We start from the raw sequence: 20,806 nt of genomic DNA, 5'->3' as shown, positions 1-20,806 counted from the left end.
TTTTCCTTTAAAAGGAAACGTTTATTAAACAAACACACATTCACACATGTATAAAAGGTCAGCTGGTTGTATGGTGATACCTGAGGGCTGACCTCCCTCAGGATGTGGCAGCTTTCTATAATAAGGCCTTGGGCTCATTCAGATGGAAACATCACTGGTGCAGCAAAACAAGAGGATTTGTTCAATCAATTTTTTATTTATTTACCAACTTCCAATGATGCCTCCGTCTGAATAAAACCCTGAGGTTCTACCACTGCTCAGTGAGGTGAACACAGCACAAACTGCATGTTAACAGTTGGAGCACGACTCTCCTTTTGGGAGTGAAGACGACATGACCATATGAAACACAGCAGTGTCTGTTTAGGAGTGCAGTCTGTCGAGTGACGTGGCACAATCTGGATCATTTCCCCCCACTTGGTCCTGCTGGGTCTTCAACAGTCCTGGATGTGTTTGGTCCTGGATTAAGCCCGATATGGAGCGATGTACAGTAGGATGCACCAGTTCATTTGGCCGAGGTTGCTCCCCAATTTAGAACATTCTGGGTGAAGCCTGCTGGCTTTAGTCCTGGTTATACCAGGCTGCCGGGCCAGGAGACCACAGTCAGCGCCACCCGGCTGCGCTGCTCCTTTAGCATGGGCACCAGAGCTGAGTGGCTCATTCCTGCAGTGGAGAGGCCGTTTACTGCCACTATCATGTCTCCACACCTAGAATAAGAAAGGAAAAGTGAACCCCATCAACGTGAGGAAGACAGACCTAAAGCTCACAGAGACATACATGCGGTCCTTGTTATTAACAGAGATGTTTTTAGCTCGATGCTGTGCATTCTCATAATGAAAACAGGTATTTCTTCTTCAGCTCCTCCACCACACTATGACAACATAAACATGACTTACTGTTAATCCCTATTTGTTTCATTTCTTGTTTGAAATTTTCATGTCATAGTAGCTTTATATGGTCTCTTCCAATGTGGCTGTGACACCATCCCGGAGTTTTTCAGTGTAGTCCTGTTTCTCTGACTGTGTAACTTTTAGCCACTAGGGGCGCTAGACCTGTAACTGCACTGTCAGAAAATGAATCAGTGGACTAATAGCAGACCCCTTTGGACCACCTGACTGAGAAGTCATGGAGTTGCACTGAGTTACTAGGCAACTTTTACCTCACTAGATAAAATCCTACCAAAAATATTTCTGATCAGGTAAGTGTCATATCTGTTTTAACAAAAACCTTTAGCTTAGTTAGTCTTCTTGTTCAAAGTGAGCTCAGACTGCTGTAAAGGAGCAATATTGGTCACATGATTTATGGAGTGAGGGATCTGACCCTCTCATTTGACAGGAAGCCACATAAAAACTCATTTAATATATCTCAAATTTAGGTAATATATAGATCAAAAGTTAAGCAGTTTTGCTCTAAGCGACAATCACAGTAAACTCACTTAAGGCGGCCATCGTAGTATGCAGGCGTGCCGAGGACGATGGTCTTGATGAAAAATGCCTGGTTGCCATGGCTCTCCTCGTATCCCCCAACAATGCTGAAGCCCCAGCTCCCAGGATGGCTCCTCCGCAACACAATCTCATGGCTGCTGTGCAGGTAGCTGCAGCAAGGGGGAAATATTAGGATAGAAAACATTCGCTCACATTCGAATCTCTGCATTTAAAACATTTTACTTTTTACCGTGTTATAAGCACAAACCTGAATGTATTCTATTGTGATTTAATGTGAGATGCAAAGTGGTGGATGGATGCATCTGCAAGATTTTTACATCCAGAGACTCTTTTACCGTCGAGTTCAGTCAATCTGGATGTAGAGTGTCTGTAAAGATCAGTTATAAGGTCTTGCTTTGGATTTTTAAATGGATTTATCTCTAGATTTTAAATGAGACATTCTTATACATGCATATGTTTTTATAGAAACTCTCCTATATAGCTTTGGCTGCATGTTTAGACTTATTGTCCCTTTATGCTGCAATCTCCACTTCCCATCAACTCTATCTTATACAATAAACTGTGTACATTCAGTGGGAAACCAACCTTGTCTGTCAACACCTTCAAAGTCACCTTCCTTACCTGGGCAGACCCAGCCACATGACCCACGAGGGGGACCAGTTTGCATCAAAATCGCTGTCGTGGGTGTGAGCCAGCAGCTCGTCATGGTCATGCTCCTCCACCATGCTGACTTCCAGAACTCTCAGCTGCACCGAGGGCGAAGCAGCGCTGGCTTTCAATGTCCCGACCGCCTCACTGTGGCTCAGGTACGTGAGATCCTGACCGTTGATGCTCAGAAGGACGTCGCCTGATGGCAAGGAATCAAAAAGATGCAAACTTTATTTTTTTTAGTCAAAGCTAAGTTTCCTTGACTCCTGGAGGTAAAAGACGAGCGCTAACCTCTTTTGATTCGTCCATCCCGGGACAAACAGCCATGTGGTTGAACGCTTGTAACGAAGATCGGCAGCTCCCCGCTCTTGCTGCCCCGGCCTCCTGCCACGGTCATACCCAGGGACTCATGGGGCTCCTTCTTCACAGTGATGTGTTTCTCCTTACAAGTCACACACTGGGACAAATCCTGGGAGAAATCATGAAACACACACTCAAACTTCTCCCTTTTTCATAGGAAGATATTAAAGAATCAAAGCTAAATATAGTAACAAAGAATACAGATGGAGAAAACGGCACACACAGCAATGCTTACTCTGTGAGTGCTGGTGCGAGACAGGTGTAGAGGCACAGGGCTTGGAGTGGAGCTGTGATTTGGCAGGAAATGATCAAGGCAGTACAGGTCTCTGGTTGAGCTTGATTTTGGTGGTGGGGGTGGTGTCGGTTTGTTGGGTCGTCCAATGAGGAGGTGGACTCGTTCTCCGCTTGCCTGCAGAAACAGAGAGCCACCTTTAACTTTAATACATGATAAATATGCAGATATATATATCAGTAGATGGTCACAATCTGATCTGCTGCCCTTTTGATGTCACAAAAGCTTATGTGGAAGAGAGTGGATAATATAGAAAGTCTTCTCCTTGTAGGCTTAATATATTAATAGAGTGATGTTTAATCTGCTGCTAACCGTCACAACAGCTGGCTTCCACACCTGTATGATCTGGGCGGCCTGTTCGGGGGTGCCATGGCAGAGGTCCTGGTCATTGACAGCAAGCACGCGGTCGTTGCTCCGCAGTCTGCCGTCCTTCGCAGCCAGGCCTCCTTCCAAAAGGTCCAGCACAAACACGCCCGACTCATCCGTACGACGGACCAACTTGATGCCGAGCTGCTCCGTGGAGTCTCGCTTGTGAAGAGTGATTCTTAAGGTGGCAGGGCTGGAGGGGGCCCCCTCAGGTGTAGAGCAGGGGGCGTGAGGCACAGCTGGGGTGTTGGAGGAGGAGGAGGAAGAGGAGGGAGGAGCTCTGGAGGCACAGCGGCGCTCCCTCAGCACCGTCAGCTGAAGGGTGGTGCAGGGCCGTGCCAGGGTGGAGCGGGCAAAACTATGTGGGACATTACTGATGTCGACGTTGTTCACCTTAGAAAGGAAGACATCAAGGTAGAAACAAGTCAGAATAAACATGGAGTTTCTATTTTGCCAATTAAGTTCAGACATAAAAGAGAATATACTAGAGGAAATAATTATTTATATTCAACAATTTATTGTTTTCTCTCTAAAACCTCTCAAACATTGCCTTTCAGTGATTTGCCATGTTTTATATATTAAATCAGTGGTTAGGAGGGTACATTTACATGGAAAGACAACTGAACTGTCAGTCCTTCTGGGATATGGCTCTACAAGCTTTCTGTGTGCTGTAATTTTTTAATTTTTTATTGTTTGAGTGGATTATTCCAAACATAATTTAACTTTGATCTAAACCATTTCCATTTAGGCTCTTGAATTGTCATTTCAGTCTTTTGAAAGCTCTCATAGGTTTTCCTTGGTGATCCATAATGTATTTAAATTTCTTTCTCCAATCTTCAAACACCAAAAAGTATAGTTTAACCTACTAAATAGTTAATTTGTTGAAATTATTTTGAATTTCATCTAACAATTACTTTCAAATACATTCCCGAATCAATGAATGAAAAAGACCAGAAGGAAGAACAATCTTATATCTTTCCCTAAATTCATTTTTACAAGAACTCTGCATCAGTTCTGTTACAGTACTTACATCTTTTCTCACTTATCCACATTTACTGGCTGCATTTTGTTGTATTCAAAGTATAATGTACATATTTTATGTCCATGAACTTTAGCTTTCATACATTCCTATCATTGTAGTTTTTAGATTTCTTTTTTGAATGCCCTCTTTAAACTTGATTCTTAATTCCTTGATTAAGTCTGTTCCATAAATTATTTCTTTTTATTGTGATGTTCCATTCCATAATATTGGTTTGGAATCTTAGTTAAAAAAAAAATCTGTTGTTTTCAGATTATAGTGACTTTCTCTTTTTTTCAAACCTTTCTTGGGTATTCACTGACAATATTTAATTATTTGGTTTTTCATAATCCACTAAATCATGAGTTTCTAAACTCTTATCCTGTTGCCACATTCTCCCACCTGAGGTGAAGAACTCTGCTGCTCCTCCAGAGCAACCTTTGGTCTTCTGACTGCTTCACCATACTGTTTGCATGGAAACTCTTCTTGGGTGAAGTAGACTGAAAATGTTGATTATTTCAGAGTAGGCTGGTGCCACTGTGTTGTAATATTTGCAGCTCTTCAAATCTCTATTTTCAGAGTTATTGCTCTGGGATGTCCAAAGGTAATATCTTTATCCCTGAACTGTCAGCAATGCTCCTTGTTTTATATGATGCTGTTTGTTCACTTCGTTCGCCAACCTCTGATACCTTCACAGAGCAAATGTGTTTTTTTACTAAGATTGAACAACCATTATAGTGCAGGTGAATCTTGAGGCAACCAGTTGGGGTGGATTTAATTTTGGGGTATCAGAGTTTGAGAAAATGAAAAAAAAAAAAAAAACTGGATGAGATTTTTTTTTTATATCTTCCCTAAATTAATAAAGAGCAAGCTACTATGACTGCCGCTTAACATTTGTTTGAGATTCATGGACATAATTATTCAAATACAACACAGAGATTTGTTCTTTTAAAGTTTGAAAAGAGAAAAGCCTAATTAATCTTAAATAATACCAGAAAATCCATCAGTTTTTCTTATATTTATGCAAAATCTATATAAACAGTAAACAGAAGCTGATCCCTCACCTGCAATATCTGATCTCCAGCCAGCAGCCTCCCGTCTCGTGCGATCACTCCGTCTCTGTACACTTCCTGAATAACTATGTTGATAAGAGGCGTTTCGTTTCCACCAACAATGCTGATTCCCAGCTCAACATACGGGTTGGCCCTGTGGACCTCTATGGTAGTGATCTCTCCTTCGGGAAGGGAGGGCAACTTCACACAACCTAACAGAGACACCAAAAACCTGAAAGTTAATATTGGTAAAATAGAAATATTCCTGGAGAAATTAAGGAAGGTATACCTTCCTCTGCAGACAGAGGTGGAGACTCAGGGCAGTCCCAACCGGAGGAAGTGGAGCTAACAGAGCGGAGGAGATGGATGCAGGGGTTACTGAGGGGCCGCTTCACCCTGGGGATCACGCATTCCAACCCCACCACACCTGGAGACAGGTAAAGAGATAAGTCCCAGCCATATGGCCTCCCATTGCTTAGCAGAAACCCTGAGGATTAACTCACTGTCTTCTTCTGTGCTTTCTTCAAATGCAGGGTTATCGAGGCCGGCGTTGTCGGTCCACTCAGGTCCATTGCTGCAGGCGTTAGTGGATCCAGAGCGTGGGGAGGGCGTGCATTCTCCCAGGTCCGTCTGTGGGGTGTGAGGTGACATAGGTGGAGTGGTCACCGTAGCTCGCTCATCGCCGCTCTCAAATCGTGGTCCTTCCACAGTCGTCTGCTGACACAGAGTCCCAGGACACCTTTCACCAAGGAACAGATCGGTTGGTTAGATTATCTGACATATCAAGAAAACCAGGTTCAACTTTACTAAGGGTGAATTGATGTGACTCCTGAAGGGAGTTCTGCTTTTTAATGTTGTAGTTTGCTCTAAGATTTATGATGCTTGCATGTATAATACATAAAATTTAAATTTAAACACAAGGACCCTGATATTGTTGTTGTTCATGTGTTATGCACAACAGAGTCGGAAAAAAAACAGATAATTTTTTTTAACAGTTTGTGAGTCTGAATATATGGAGGGCTAAAAGGGAATAAATAAAGTAAACAAGATAAATATATAATGAAATAAATTAGCAGATAACATGAAATGTAATGTCCCATTATGTAATGAAATATATTATTTACTCTGCAAATTATTAGACGAAAATGAAAAAGCAATAAAGAATAAAATGAAAGAAATTTTATATCTTATTTATTTATTTCATAGCAGAGTATTTGATTGAGTATTTGATAATGACAAATAACATTAAATTCTGAAATGCACCAACATAGTAATAGATTTCCAATTAAATATGTAAATGCTTATTTTATTTATCAACTACATTATTTTTTAATAAAATATACCAAAAGTATCACCTCCCTTACCAGGGTCGATTTTAGAGTAACATTGCAAAGGCAGTAAAAACTCATTGGGGGGGGTTAATAATAGGCCCAAAATGTATTTCTGTTCTTTGAAAAATTTCCTGTAGGGGAAATTAGATTTTAAATTCACATTGATCAGAGTTCTGGAAATGACCACTGAAGCAGTGTGCTTGGACTGTTTTTATTTGAGATATTTTGGAAATGTTTGTAACAAAGTTCAATCATATAGAAATCATCAATTTGCAACAACTTTGGACTATATAGCAAATAAATTCTGTGAAATGACCTGGTCAATTAAAAAATGGCTTCAGATGAGAGCGTCATCTCTAATCTGAAGCCATCACATTAGAGCTATTACAATCTGATTCCAATAGTCACCACAACCTTTGGCCTTATATAGAGTAATATTGGATTATATAGAGTAATAGTTCAAGTGTGATGCATTCACACTTGGATTCCTCTCGTTCATTGTATTACTTCCAATGCCTCTGATGCATTCAAAGTAAAAAGTCTGTTCATATAAAAACTCCAGAGGCAAGAAAAAGAGATTTAATCAGGATCATTACTGTTATCAGAAATATTCCGAAACAACTTTGCAATTGCATCTGCTTGGACTGATGCTTTCACTGAAAAAGTAACGAAAAGGTAAAAAAAATCCACAAAAAACATAAGAAATCCTCCTTTTTGTACACAGCAACAGATAAACTCAAAGGATCAAACTGAAGAATTTATTTTAGCAGCATCAACAGGGGACAGGTGACTCCGCTTTATGTAACAAAGTGATTTCCTCCTCTCATTAGGCAATATCATGTCTTATGGTTCAAGTTAAGAAGACCTGAGTTTGAAACTAGACATGTAAACTTTTTGTTTCTGAATCGGGCTGCTGAAGACCTTCATCTGAGGTCTCAGTGGTGCCAAATATGGCAAAGAGAAATTTAAACACAAGGGTTGAAGACGAAGCTGTAACATGAAACAACAATATTTGCTTATATTTACAAGGGTACAGGATTTTAAATGAATCATCATTTTAAAAATCCTTCCATCATTTGTTGCACAAGAACTAAGAAATCCATTTAAAGCACCATATAGCTTCTGAACAGGTCGCTCTGATAAGCTAATCAGATACATGACTTCCAGTAACAAATACAAACGTCTTACTGTTCAGCTGGAGGAACATTGTAAAGAGCGCCAATCAGGTCTTTTATAATAATAATAGTTGAAAATTGTTGATCTTACATTGGAGAAATTTACCTCCACATTTAACCAATCCCTTTAAAGAGCAGTGGGCTGCCATTGTGCAGGGTTAAAGGTTTTGCTCAGGAAATTGTGCAGGCTGTGGGGATCGAACCGGGTACTTGCAAACTTCTCAGAGCACAAGCGCACTGCTCTAACCCACAAGGCCAACACACTTGTCCAAAATTATCTCAGATCATTATGAGCGAAATCCTGTGATCCTATGAAACAAAAGTCTGAATTCTAATCATAGGAGTGTGATTTTATATAGTAGACATGTCACTGGGTGTTTCTTCTACAAACAGAGATGGATGCATCATGCTATGGGGATGCTTTTTAAAGCAATTGATTGAGATTCCCTTAAAACTAAGATTACAAGGAAAGTAAACAGAGACCAAAGCAGGTGTATTTTTAGAATAAATGTGTGAAGGAAAGTAAGAAAAAGGACTAGGGATCTTATTTCTCCAAAAGATGCATTATTCAGCTAACACTTGAGGCAACCAAGTGTTTATATAAGGAGTTAAATGAAATGTTGCAAAAGTCTGTTTTGTTTTTAATGGAGAAAAAGTCCATACAGTCTATAGACTGAACAATGGGAACCTTTTTGGAGTCCCCACCTTGACCACGTAAACATTGTTTCTTGGCACATCTTCTTCTCAATCATCCTGTGTCCTAATCCACAATGTAAACAACATTAACTCACACTGTCACATGTGAACTTCACTCTTGGCTCCGTTTAGCTTCTTAAAGCAGCAGGGTGCCGCTTGGGGCAGGGGGTAATCTAAACTTAAAAAGGTCAGGTTTTTTAACTCACTTGATCTGTCACTTTATCTCTGCTTGACTTCTCATCATTCAACAGGGAAAAAAAAATGTTGAACAGATGGTGATATATATATATATATATATATATATATATATATATATATATATATATATATATATATGTATATATATAAATATATAAAACAAAAGAAAACCATGAAAAAAATTTAAATATGTCAGCATTTTGAAAGCAGTCATACTGCTCATCAGTCCAGAATAAAATTAGCTAGTTTAGTCCCTACTAATGGCCTTAACTATGGATGGATTTCAATTATTATTATTTTTTTTCATCAGAGGTGTCTCTTATTCTAAGGAACAATCCATTACATGTTTGGTGATGATCCAAATCAGGATCAAAATAGAGGTTTTTAAAAAATAGATTGTCTAACTTTATGAGATAGGGATATTTGGCGAAACAAGCAGTTCTCCACTAAACCAGAGGGTGGCAGTAGTTAGTATTGAGGGCCTCAGCATCAGACTCAAAGTCTGGAGGTATTTTACTGAAGACGAAAACACAAGAAAAGAGAACGCTCTTGGTTTGTTAGCAGGATCAATTAAAAACTTATGAACGGATTTTATGGAAATGTTTTACCAAAGGTCTGCCCCATCCCAAGGAACAATTATGAACCGGATAATGTGTGAGTTTTAGCTATCAATAAAGTAAATCAATCAATCAATAATTTACCCAACGGCCACAGGCTTTCTATGCACACTCACAACTCCAGACTCCACTGATGCAGAAAAAGCTTCTTTAAAGTTTGCAGATTATTTGAACATTTACGTGATTTTAGCGGGACAAATGCGACCGAAACTGAACTCTAAAGATGTGACTGGAGATCACAGAAAAAAAAACTCCACACCAACTGTAGGGTGGTGGAAGCATCATGGTTTGGGCTTTGTTTTCTTACATGCTACAGGCAGAACATAAAGCTGAGGCAATAGTTAATTGAACTGAGCTTTTCTTAATAAGAATCTTAGAAAGGACATTGGATTTTTTCAGCATGAGTCTGAACTAAAGGAAGCTCTTAGATGGTTTCATAGACAGTTGTTTAAACTCATGCAGTTGTTTAAACGATCCTGCCAATCATCCAGTTAGCACATGACTGAAAATCTATAGGGGCGAAGCAAAGATACAGACACCTAAAAGGGTTTTACGAAAATCTAAAGATTTAAAGACAGTTTGCTTGGAAGATTGGGTCAAAATCCTTTCTGAGCAAGGAAACTAAAGCTAATTTCTCCATATAAGAGATGGGATAACAAGGCGCAGTCTTAGTTAAAATAAAGACACACAGCTCTACTGTTAAACTCACGATTTCTTCATTGATATTGGGAAAGATAACATGTTAAGCTTCTTAAGGAGCACAACCACAAGTGTGTTGTTAGCCTGGCAGTGGATAACCAGAGGGTAATCCGGTGTCAAACACTAATGCATGCAGTAAGAGGTAACATCTCTCATCGATCAGGTCTGCTCCCAGAGCTGTGACCCTTAAATGACGATCTTTGTATTCTGCACTGATATATTAGAAACAAAAAAAAGTCAAAAATTATATCTACACATGTGCACGGATTAAATATGTTATGCCACACAGCTGGGAATCCTGCAGCAAACTTTATATGCATATTTAAAGTAAAATCAAAACATATCAACCTGTGCTCTACAGAGACATGGTTGCACAGAGAAACAGAGAAAGTATAAAACTGGGTAAAATCCAGTTGAAACTTTTAAGAAAAAAAGCGTCATTTTGTTCTATCTACCTATATCTATTTGTTGTAACTCTATACCCCTTGTGTCCAACCCTGTCCAACTCACCACAAGCCCGGGTTGCCCTTGGCCGTCTCACAGAAGAAGTGGTTGAAAAGATCTTTGGTGTTGAAGTTGCCCAGCATAGTTGTGAAATGAGAAAACGAACCTCCTGTTCAGCCAACCTATGACTGCGGTAGGGAACCATTAATCCCTCATCACATGACCATCGGCTCAGTAATCCCTTCTGGGCCTGGCAGCACCTGGTCCAAATGGGCCGACAGCCAAAATTTGTAGAACTTAAAGGTAATTTGCATAAATCAATCTGATTTAAACTGTGATTTCTGGTATCTTTAAAGATTCTTAGAAAAAAAAAAAGAACTTGAAACATTTTTCTATGGAGCTTTTACTACCACAATAACAGTAGACAGAAAATACAAGATTATTTAGTTTGTTAGGCATCAAAAGATATTCTTCAATGCTGATTCATTAAATACAGCTAACCTCAGTGAGAGAACAGTTACGATTAAAATCTTTTCACAAAATCTATGGTCCTCTCTGCAACATATTTAGACATGCCTGAGCTCTATAGAAACTCAGGGACTATGGGGATGGGGCAGATGTTGATAAATTTAGAAAACCTAATTTTAGTGCATGCCAGCACTTACAGCTTTCATAGTAGTTTCCTTTTTTTAAACGTACTATCCAGGCCATCCTACGACGACACTACCACTATATTTATAAACCATGCACTGAAAAAATCTGCATAATTTCTGTACATATACAGTATTCACAGCACTGCACTTTGCGCACATGAAGTTATGTTACATACTTTTCCAAATTATATCATATCTCTTCTTCAAAGTCCTATGCACATCTCATTATAGCAAAGTGTCTTTTTGTTGATGAAATTGAGAATTTTGTATAAATAAAAAACTAAGAAATCACATATAGGTAAGCATGAAAGCCTAAAGCTGAGGTGTATACTGTTTCCACGGACCATTTTTTTAGATGTTTTCACAGCTTGAATTAAGTCCACCTGTCGTAACTTCAATTGACTGGACAGGATTAGGAAATTCACAGACCTGTCTATATGAAGTCACACAGTTGACAGTGATGATTTCTCTGGCCTGACAAAGCAAAGACTGAACTCATTGGTAGGCATGCCAAGCGTCATTCTAGGAGAAAAGCCAAGTACCGCTCATCACCAGGTCAATACTATCCCTACAGTGAAGCATTGTGGTGGCTGTATCATGATATGGTGATATTTTTTCAGCGTAAAGAAATGTTACACTAGTCATCATGACAGAGATATGGACAAAAGCAGCAACATAAAGAGATATCTGAGAGATAAACCAGGATGAATCCACAGAGCGATTCACCTCAGACTGTGAGGACTGCTCATTTTTCAGCAGGACAATACTGTAACTTAAAGGAAGAAGAAATGGAAAGAGATGCTTTACAAAAATGCAGTGCTGTAATATTTTCCAAAAACAATATAAGTGAGAAGTATCTGCACCTCTACAGTCAGTTTCAACACTCCTACAGTGCAGCAAATATCATCAGCTTTAACACTAAACAAAGCAATCTAATATCAACCAGGTAATGCAGTGTTAATAAGGTTGTGCTCCATTAGCATCCCGGCAACCAATGACATCTATGTATAAGGACTCTGATTATTTCTTATTGCTATAAGTGGGGATATCAGACATTGGTTCAGATCACTTTAGGAAAAAGCAGAACAAATGTAATGGTCATTAAAAAGAAGATAATAAACACTCCTACAATAACTGGCGGGCAGCCAGCTTGTGTGGGCGTGAAAATATAGTAGCTCTGACATGAGGCCAACATGACCAACTGTGCTTCAGGTTATCAAATAACTAATCTGTGCTAAACTACAACAGTTTGGCCCAGACTCCTGCACACCACACCTAGAGCCACGATAAGCAGATAACCCCCCCAAAAAACACCAGTATGAACCCATAGAGGTTTCCTTCATACCATGAAAGTCTTATGCACCAACACACACCACATTGCATTCTTGATGCAACCTTCAAGACCTATTCAAGTCCTTTCAATGACCATCCACATACTCGGTTGATTTGTACGTGGTGTGAAGGGGTGCTTAGCATAAACCCATCTTGGTTTTTAATTCGAACATGTAGCCTAGCAATTATATTTTGATTCAAGTCGGGCTTAACCCAGCCACTAAAACAGATTGTTTTGGAAAAGTTCATCATATTGAATAAACATTACATTAAAACTAAGGTTCCAATAACTAGATTCCTATCAGTTTGTGTGTTGTGAGCTGCTAGAACTAACAAGGCTGAAAGAATTCATGGAGCTAAACAGAATGATCTATGACTAATCACTGCTGAATCTGAGAAAATCCGGGGCTATACAGACTATAAGAAAAAGAAGCGGTGGGGTTATCAAGGCTTCTGGACGTGTAGGGTCTTTAGTCTGATGCAGATTACTGTCATTTCCATGAAAAATGTCATGTTTTCTATCTTTTTTCAATAATGTGAAAATAAATAAGATTAGTCAACACCAAAATAATTATCTTCTATAAATGTCTTTTCCAGATATTATAAACATAAATGAACTATAATAACTCTAGTCTTCTTTCACCACTTAGCATGCAATTCTTATAGACTGATATAGAAAAAGAAACAAGGTCTATAAATAGTTTTTTTAAGGTCCTAGGTGGCTAGCATGTACAATCTAACCTCTGTGCACACAACTCTCATGAACTCATCAGTTGATTTATAAGTTAGTAGTCAGTTTTATTACCTGTGTTTGAGGTGCGCCTCAAGGTCACATCTTGGCATGCTGAGGGAGCAGACAGGACTCAAAGGGCAGGTCACAGACAGCTTGTCTAGCAGCTTGTGCACCAGGATGCTGGATCTGCGGCATGCCTGCAGCTGCAGCCGTGTCCTGTCCAGAGGGCAGAAGTCCCTCTCCTGGAGAAAACTGCGCAGACACCGGGCGCAGAAGGTGTGTCCGCACGGCGTGTCGAGCGGCTGCACCAGAGGCTGCAGGCAGATGTGGCACACCAAGTCGTCGTCCACCTCCAGACGGTAGTTATAAAGGTGGTTCTCCCAGCTGCGATGGATCTGGCCACATTCCGGACACGCAGCCTCCAGAGGCGGCTCCGAGGGCCTTACTATGTCCACCTCGCAGCCTGGGCTGCCCATCGCTTGTCCTTCGGCACAGCTCAGCTTTGGCACAAATGACTCCAGTTGGGCTTCAGAGATGGGAAGGGGCACCAACTCCTATCCCATAAGCCTCAAACGTTGAACAGGTTGCAGAGAGGACAGTAGCCCTCCAGCGGATGATGGCACATAGCCCTGCAGGTCAAAGGGCACAGAAGAGTTCAACAGCTGTTTCGGGACAACAAATGTCTCATTACACGTTTGTGAATTTATTCATGTGGCAAATGCTTTGTGCACGTGTTTGTACACTATGTGTGTGCATGAGAGTCTGCTGAGATTATGTATTGCGGCTCCTATCCGCTAATCTGATGGTATAATCTCTCTTTTGCTCTCGCCTGCTCCGATCTTCCAATTCCACAGAGAGGGAATTATCTGGGATTGAGGCAGAGGGAGGACTCAGATCAGAGAAAGTGGGATTGAGAGAAGCAGAGGAAAAGTCAGCAGGAGGTAGAGAAAGAGATTTGAAGAACAGTGAAGGAGATAAACGGGACTTGTAAACAGAACGGGTAGAGGCTGCAAACTCTGGGAGGGGAGAATAAAGAGAAACGACAAGTTGGATTTATACACACACTCCATTTTCAGTGGAAGCACTAAGTCTTCTTTGCAACAAAATGAGAACATGCCTTAAGCAAGATGTTAAAATAAAGCATTCTGGTTAAAAGAAAGGGTCAATAAAGCTAGAAGAAGCAGACCCACAGTAACTCTTGTTGTATCTAAATGTATGTACACCCTCTATTCAAAGTGGGTTTTGAAAATGGCAGCATAATGAGTAATTTAATAACTTGTTCTACCTTAAATGTTCAATATTTTGTGTAACTCATCTAAATAAATAATCAGATGTTTCAGTAGAAGCACAGCACTAGCACATTGTTCTTCTATTCATTAAAATAGAATGAAACAGCGTTCAGAGAAGAGGCAAGGGAGTAAATGGGTCGCACTAAACAAAGATATTAGTCAGGATGAGGGTATAAAAACTCAGTTTCATTGTATATATACACTGCTGCCCATTAGGTTGGAATAAGAAGGTTTTTTTTAAACCTCCGAACATGAAGAGACTGTGGAAATGTGAATACAGTAATTATTATTGTAAAATAAAGTGTACCTCTTCTAAAAAATATTATAGATCAGTAGCTTCAAATATATTCATGTAAAAATGAAACAATAGAGGAATGTGTCTGAAAGCAACTGATTTTAACCATCTGTGCAACAGTGTATGCATACCATGGCATGGAAGAAACACAAAACAATGTTTAAAGAAAAATAGGGCACTATAAATGGAAAATGGCCTGTCCTTTTATTGCAGTTTATCAAGTTCATACACAATGATGGTGGTACGCAACACTACTGCCATGGGGAATACTAGCTTAGGTGAGATCACCATGGCTTAGACAACTGAACAATTTCTCAAAAAATGGTTTGGAAAAAGGGAACCAGTTCAAAGAGGCTGCAAGAGACTGACAATAACATTAAACAATTTTTGATTGTGAAATAATGTACCGGTAGTAACAGTTTCTAGTTTTATAGACACCCAAATGAAGGAATAGGGTTGCAGATGACTCCTTCCTTCAAATGAAAACACTTGGAAAAAATCTCAAATTTTTTTTCATTGAATATGTCTGAATAATAAAAAAAACACATGCAATCTAGAGTAACGTCCTAAAATTATAGAAAAAAAACAGCAATGTGGATTACCACTCCCTCCTTCCTCCCCTGTTGAAGCACTGCATTTTGAGCTGGGATTGTTTTTTTAAAGGGTTTTTTGTTTTGTCAAGGTCGATGAAATTGTAAAGCTTTAAACTCCAGTCAGTCAGGACCCAAAACATTCAGATGTGGCAGTCCTCTTATGAACTGAGCCCTGGCTGAGCCCCTCCAAAGCACCAAAATACAAAGTAGTTACACTGAAAGAACCTAATACCCTTTTCCTAATGTCCAAAAAACCTGTTTAAACCCCGGGAACAATTGGCTTGGCTCTGATTGGCATACAGTGGGAATATCAGACCCAGGTCGACCCGCCAATTTACGCGAACGTGAGCACAACATACGGACATCAACCCACTGTGCCAATCGCGTCTGATCCAAAGAGCCATATACACTACTCACATTCAATAAACATGGCGCAGCACTGGTAAGACTGATTCGGACAGATAAATGAGCCAAACAATAAAGAACCCATACCAAGCTCTGGCTTCCTTCCATGTTGCTATCCATGATTACTTTTCTGATTTCTGTTGAAGTTATGATATCATTAACAGAAACACAGTGTGATGGCGCCACCAGAAATACAGCAGTGGGAGACAGAGGACGGGGTCAGACCCGGCTGTGTTTGCCAACAGGAAGGGAGTTAAATGCTGATTGTTAGTGGATCGACCCATGTTCGAAAAACACGCACTAACCGCTAATTTTAGTGGGAAGGAGGCTTAAGCTAGTCTCCTTATTTCCAGTAAGAACCAGCCCAACCTTCTCAAAACATGGGGGTTGAAGACTGCACAGGAAAAAAAAATACATTTTTCTTTCTTTTTTTTTTATTTATTTTCTATATATACATTACTCAAAAAATTAAAGGAACACTTTATAATCAGAGTATAGCATCAAGTTAATTAAACTTCTGGGATATTGATTTGGTCAGGTAAGTAGCAGAGGGGGTTGTTAATCAGTTTCAGCTGCTTTGGTGTTGATGAAATTAACAACAGGTGCACTAGAGGGGCAACAACGAGATGACCATCAAAACAGGAATGGTTTTACACTTAAATTTTCCCCCTCCAAATCTTTTCTGACTCTTTTTCACCAGTTTTTCATTTGGCTAGGGTCACTGTCACTACTGTTAGCATGAGGCGCTACCTGGACCCTACAGAGGTTGCACAGGCAGTGCAACTCCTCCAGGATGGCACATCAATACGTGCCATTGCCAGAAGGTTTGCTGTGTCTCCCAGCACAATCTCAAGAGCATGGAGGAGATTCCAGGAGACAGGCAGTTACTCCAGGAGAGCTGGACAGGGCCGTAGAAGGTCTACAACCCATCAGCAGGACCGGTACCTGCTCCTTTGTGCAAGGAGGAGCAGGAGGAGCACTGCCAGAGCCCTACAAAATGACGTCCAGCAGGCCACTGGTGTAAATGTCTCTGACCAAACAATCAGAAAAAGACTTCACAAGGGTTGCCTGAGCACCCGACGTCCTCTCGTGGGCCCTGTGCTCACTGCCCGGCACCGTGGAGCTCGATTGGCATTTGCCACAGAACACCGGAATTGGCAAGTCCGCCACTGGCGCCCTGTGCTTTTCACAGATGAGAGCAGGTATACCCTGAGCACATGTGACAGACATGAAAGGGTCTGGAGAAGCCGTGGAGAACGTTATGCTGCCTATAACATTGTTCAGCATGACCGGTTTGGTGGTGGGTCAGTGATGGTCTGGGGAGGCATATCCGTGAAGGGACGCACAGACCTATACAGGCTAGACAACAGCACCCTGACTGCCATTAGGTATTGGGATAAAATCCTTGCACCCATTGTCAGACCCTATGCTGGTGCAGTGGGTCCTGGGTTCCTCCTGGTGCACGACAATGCCTCATGTGGCGAGAGCATGCAGGCAGTTCCTGGAGGATGAAGGAATTGATACCATTGATTGGCCCCCACACTCGCCTGACCTAAATCTAATAGAACACCTCTGGGACATTATGTTTCGAGCCATCCGACGCCGCCAGGTTGCACCTCAGACTATCCAGGAGCTCAGTGATGCCCTGGTCCAGATCTGGGAGGAGATAGCCCAAGACGCCATCCGTCGTCTCATTGGGAGCATGCCCAGAAGTTGTCAGGCATGCATACACACATTTGAGGGCCATACAAATGACTGAATACCATTTTGAGAAATTTCAGCAAAATGGTCTAACCTGCCGCATAATTTTTGTCACTGTAATTTTTAGGGTGTCTTTGAATTCAGCCCTCTGTAAGTTTATAATTTGGCATCCTTTAGTTCCTTACACATCACCCAGTCCATATCAGTATAAATAAACAGCACGATTTTTTCTCCCCATTGAGATCTGATGGGTTTTCAAAGTGTTCCTTTATTTTTTTGAGAAGTGTAAATATATATATTAATAGGTTTGTCACATTAAAGGTCTAAAAGTGTAAAGACTGATTTTGACAGTTACACTCTTTAAAATCACATAAAGGCCATGAAAGGGTGTGCATCTTTTTTAAAGATCCTCTATATTCCCCCTTCATAATCAACCTCCCACCCTCACTCCCCCCTTTCTGTGGGCCTGATGCCATCAGTTGACAGCAGAGGGCGTGCCTCTTCCCTCAGCTGGCCCAGCCAAGCCACAGTGACTACCTGCCTCTGTTCCTGTCTCCATGACGACCTGGATCCTGTTCTGCTCACTAGGGCTTGACATTCAGAGTGAAGCAAGCGAAGGATGCAGGGGACTGAGGCACACAGCAGATGCACTTCACCCAGCAGGATGCTCCACTTCTCCAACTACAGCCATGAAAGTCTGTCACATGTCCATGACAGCATCCCCCCCTCAGCACCATCAGCCCACCCCTCCTTGCTCTGCCTTTTTTAAGCAACATTTTTACCCCCTTCTTAATACCTTCATGCATGTCTGTCTCCTTTTTGTGTGACTGGAACGTTTCTGTCCCCCCATCCCGCAGCTGGACATGAATTAATCATGAGGACACAAGGCTTCTCTGTTTCTATAACAAAGCTGTGACATCACCACATCACACGCACACATGCAAGGAAAAGCAAACATGCACACGTCAAACACAAGAGTTTATTTCTAGGTAGCAAGCTCTGAGAAATAATCCACATCCATAAATAAAGTACAATCCGCACTGTTAAAATTACATCTATTTAAAAGAGAAGATGACTCCTTTGAAATCGTTAAGGTTTTATATACATGGTTGTAAAATCGGTGCTGCAATCCTTTATGTAACCAATTAATAAATGACAGAGCTGCACCTGTACCATGGTTTCTCTTTATAACAGATACATAAATAAAAAAAGATGACTTGATGTTTTAGATCACAAATGTCTTGACCCCCCTTCAGCCAAAAAATGAAATAAATAAATAAATAAAATAAAAACAAAAAATAATAATAAACAAATACATAAAAGAAGATGCATGCTGTTTTTCTGCAAGACATAAAATATTCCTGGTCTAATTGGTAATTGCAATCAACCCCACCTCCTCCTCAATGTCATTGTCCTAATTTCTCCTGGAAAAACGCACAAACTGCAGCGTCATAATTTCCGATTGTTCAGACAGGAGCGTGTTTGATATCACCCCCCCTCCTCTCATCTGTCTGACTGACTCCATCCCACCCTCCTCCATCTGAGACAGATGGAAAGAAGAGGCGACAGCACCGATGCAAAGCCAGCCACGCACCGACACCGCTCATGCAGGCAGGATGTGAGGGAACATATCTACCTTTTTCTACCGGCGGCTCTCCCGCGCAGAACGCTCCGGGTGGTGGGAGGAGGGGTGGGGGGGGGGGGAGGCGGACAGCTGTCAGCGGCGGGACCTGGATCACGCATTCGCCGCAACGGACCGGACCGCAAACCCGCACAAAAACGCCCCCGTGCCTTTGGTGACACTGGCCCCGCCCACTCGCGTCAATCAAAACGCGGGGCTGGGCGGGGTCTGAGGTAGAGGTGGCTTATAATCTGCCTGCGTAAAAACATAATTGGAAATCATTATGGGAAAAATATGGAAATAGAAAGTGACTTCATAAGGAGAAACTTGTGAAACTTGAAGAAAATTTTAATATAATTAATAATATGAAATATAGGAAGCAAACAAAAAAATTTTTTTTTTTTTAAAAAGAACTAATTTGATTAAATATTTTTATATAAAGATTATTCCACAACAAACCACGCTAAATACGAATCATTTAATAACAAAGGTAGAAAGAATTAATGGTTAAAAATACAATGTCTAAAAAAGGGTATGTTTCTATTGAGAATGTTTTTCCTCCATAGTCATTGGCAGCAATGCACAACTTATGTTTTTGCTAACCGCTAAAAAAACACAAGCAGAAGAGTTATTTGATATTATTATTACATTTATTAATAGACTATAAAATGAGGTTATTGTCATAACACTTAAGAAAAAAATTCCTGTGTTCTGTAAAAAAAAAAAAAGGAAAAACACTTCACTGAATCTGTATGATCTTATTTTAAACATTTAAAAACAGTTTATGGGAATTGGTAATATTCATTATTATTTACAAACTGATATGCCTAATCTGTAAAATTACAATAAAACAGAAGATACAGTATATTTTTTGCTATCCATAATACAGCAGTTAAAATCGATAACGGTACATGAACTTTAAAATAACTATATATTGCAGTAAATTGACTGTAAAAACCGTAAATTACTGGCATCCCTGTTTTTTTTTACAGTGACATCCTTCACACATAAGGAATATAAAAATTAGACTAGCATTAAAACACAAACAATGCAATGACAAATGCTGCAAAATAGAAATGCTTCAATCACAGACAATAAGGAGCAGCTTAGATGATTAAATCTATCCATCCATCCATCCATCCATCCATCCATCCATCCATCCATCCATCCATCCATCCATCCATCCATCCATCCATCCATCCATCCATCCGATCTAATCTAATCTAATTTAATCTCCAGGGCTAGTTGAGTATCAAATACCAAAGAACACTGCACCAAAACAGGTGTTTATGTCAAACCTGGATAACTATTGCTATGATGTTGTTATGGCAACCCTTTTGGTAATATGCTGATGGGGCGATCTTTTGACGTTTGACTGTTGTCTACAGATTTAAAATCTTCACCGATAGATAGTCAAGTGAGTGAGCAAGTGCCCCTGAGTGTCAATATGTTTCTCTAAAAAATATAATTCAAGGCTATACACATCTTTTTTTCAATAATTATTGGACATAATAATATTGGCCACTTCCATATCTGTGATTTGTTCAAGTGTAAATAATGGGATCTCTGGATCAATTAATAGACTGATTATGAAATATAAATGGCGGATGTATAGCTCACACAGTAAGTTTTTTTTTTGTTGTTGTTGTTTATTTTGGGATTCCAAGGAATTTAAGATTGTTTTGCTAAATGACTTTTTCCTCTCCATAAGCAATTTTAAATGCTATTTTAAAAGTGTCTTATTTGGAATGAGTAGCGTTAAATTTCGATATAAGTCCAAATTTTCAAAAATAATAAATAAAATAATAATCAGGCATTCTTGATGGCTGCCAAACAACAAGGTCCT

At 40.2% G+C, this 20,806-nt stretch overlaps 1 protein-coding gene across 2 annotated transcripts; it reads right to left on the bottom strand.

The window, feature by feature from the left end:
* Positions 1-19,133, bottom strand: lnx2a (ligand of numb-protein X 2a). 2 transcript variants are annotated; one of them, XM_038293713.1, is made up of 11 exons: positions 18,976-19,133; positions 13,129-13,685; positions 5,682-5,917; positions 5,468-5,605; positions 5,191-5,390; positions 3,079-3,501; positions 2,686-2,859; positions 2,382-2,559; positions 2,064-2,289; positions 1,433-1,591; positions 1-704 (listed from the first exon to the last, which is right to left on the bottom strand). In XM_038293713.1, the coding sequence occupies exons 2-11, from the start codon at positions 13,530-13,532 to the stop codon at positions 569-571; spliced, it is 2,274 nt and encodes a 757-aa protein (XP_038149641.1). In that variant the 5' UTR covers positions 13,533-13,685; positions 18,976-19,133; the 3' UTR covers positions 1-568. The 2 variants fall into 2 exon arrangements, with proteins under 2 accessions (XP_038149641.1, XP_038149642.1); XM_038293714.1 differs by lacking the exons at positions 13,129-13,685; positions 18,976-19,133 and adding an exon at positions 10,405-10,538.
* Between the last annotated feature and the right edge of the window lie 1,673 nt (positions 19,134-20,806).

The sequence above is a fragment of the Cyprinodon tularosa genome, unplaced genomic scaffold (genome assembly GCF_016077235.1).
Source record: "Cyprinodon tularosa strain WSP-4 unplaced genomic scaffold, ASM1607723v1 ctg33, whole genome shotgun sequence".
NCBI lineage: Eukaryota > Metazoa > Chordata > Actinopteri > Cyprinodontiformes > Cyprinodontidae > Cyprinodon > Cyprinodon tularosa.
This window is presented reverse-complemented; position numbering and strand designations above follow the sequence as displayed.

Bases quoted from the DNA above. Each gene is read 5' to 3' on its own strand.
- lnx2a (XM_038293713.1), bottom strand. From the start codon at position 13,532: ATGGGCAGCCCAGGCTGCGAGGTGGACATAGTAAGGCCCTCGGAGCCG. The intron at 5,606-5,681 runs GTGAGTTAATCC...ACCTGTCTCCAG, and splicing joins AGAAAGCACAGAAGAAGACA to GTGTGGTGGGGTTGGAATGC. The intron at 5,391-5,467 runs GTATACCTTCCT...TGTCTCTGTTAG, and splicing joins ACCTCTGTCTGCAGAGGAAG to GTTGTGTGAAGTTGCCCTCC.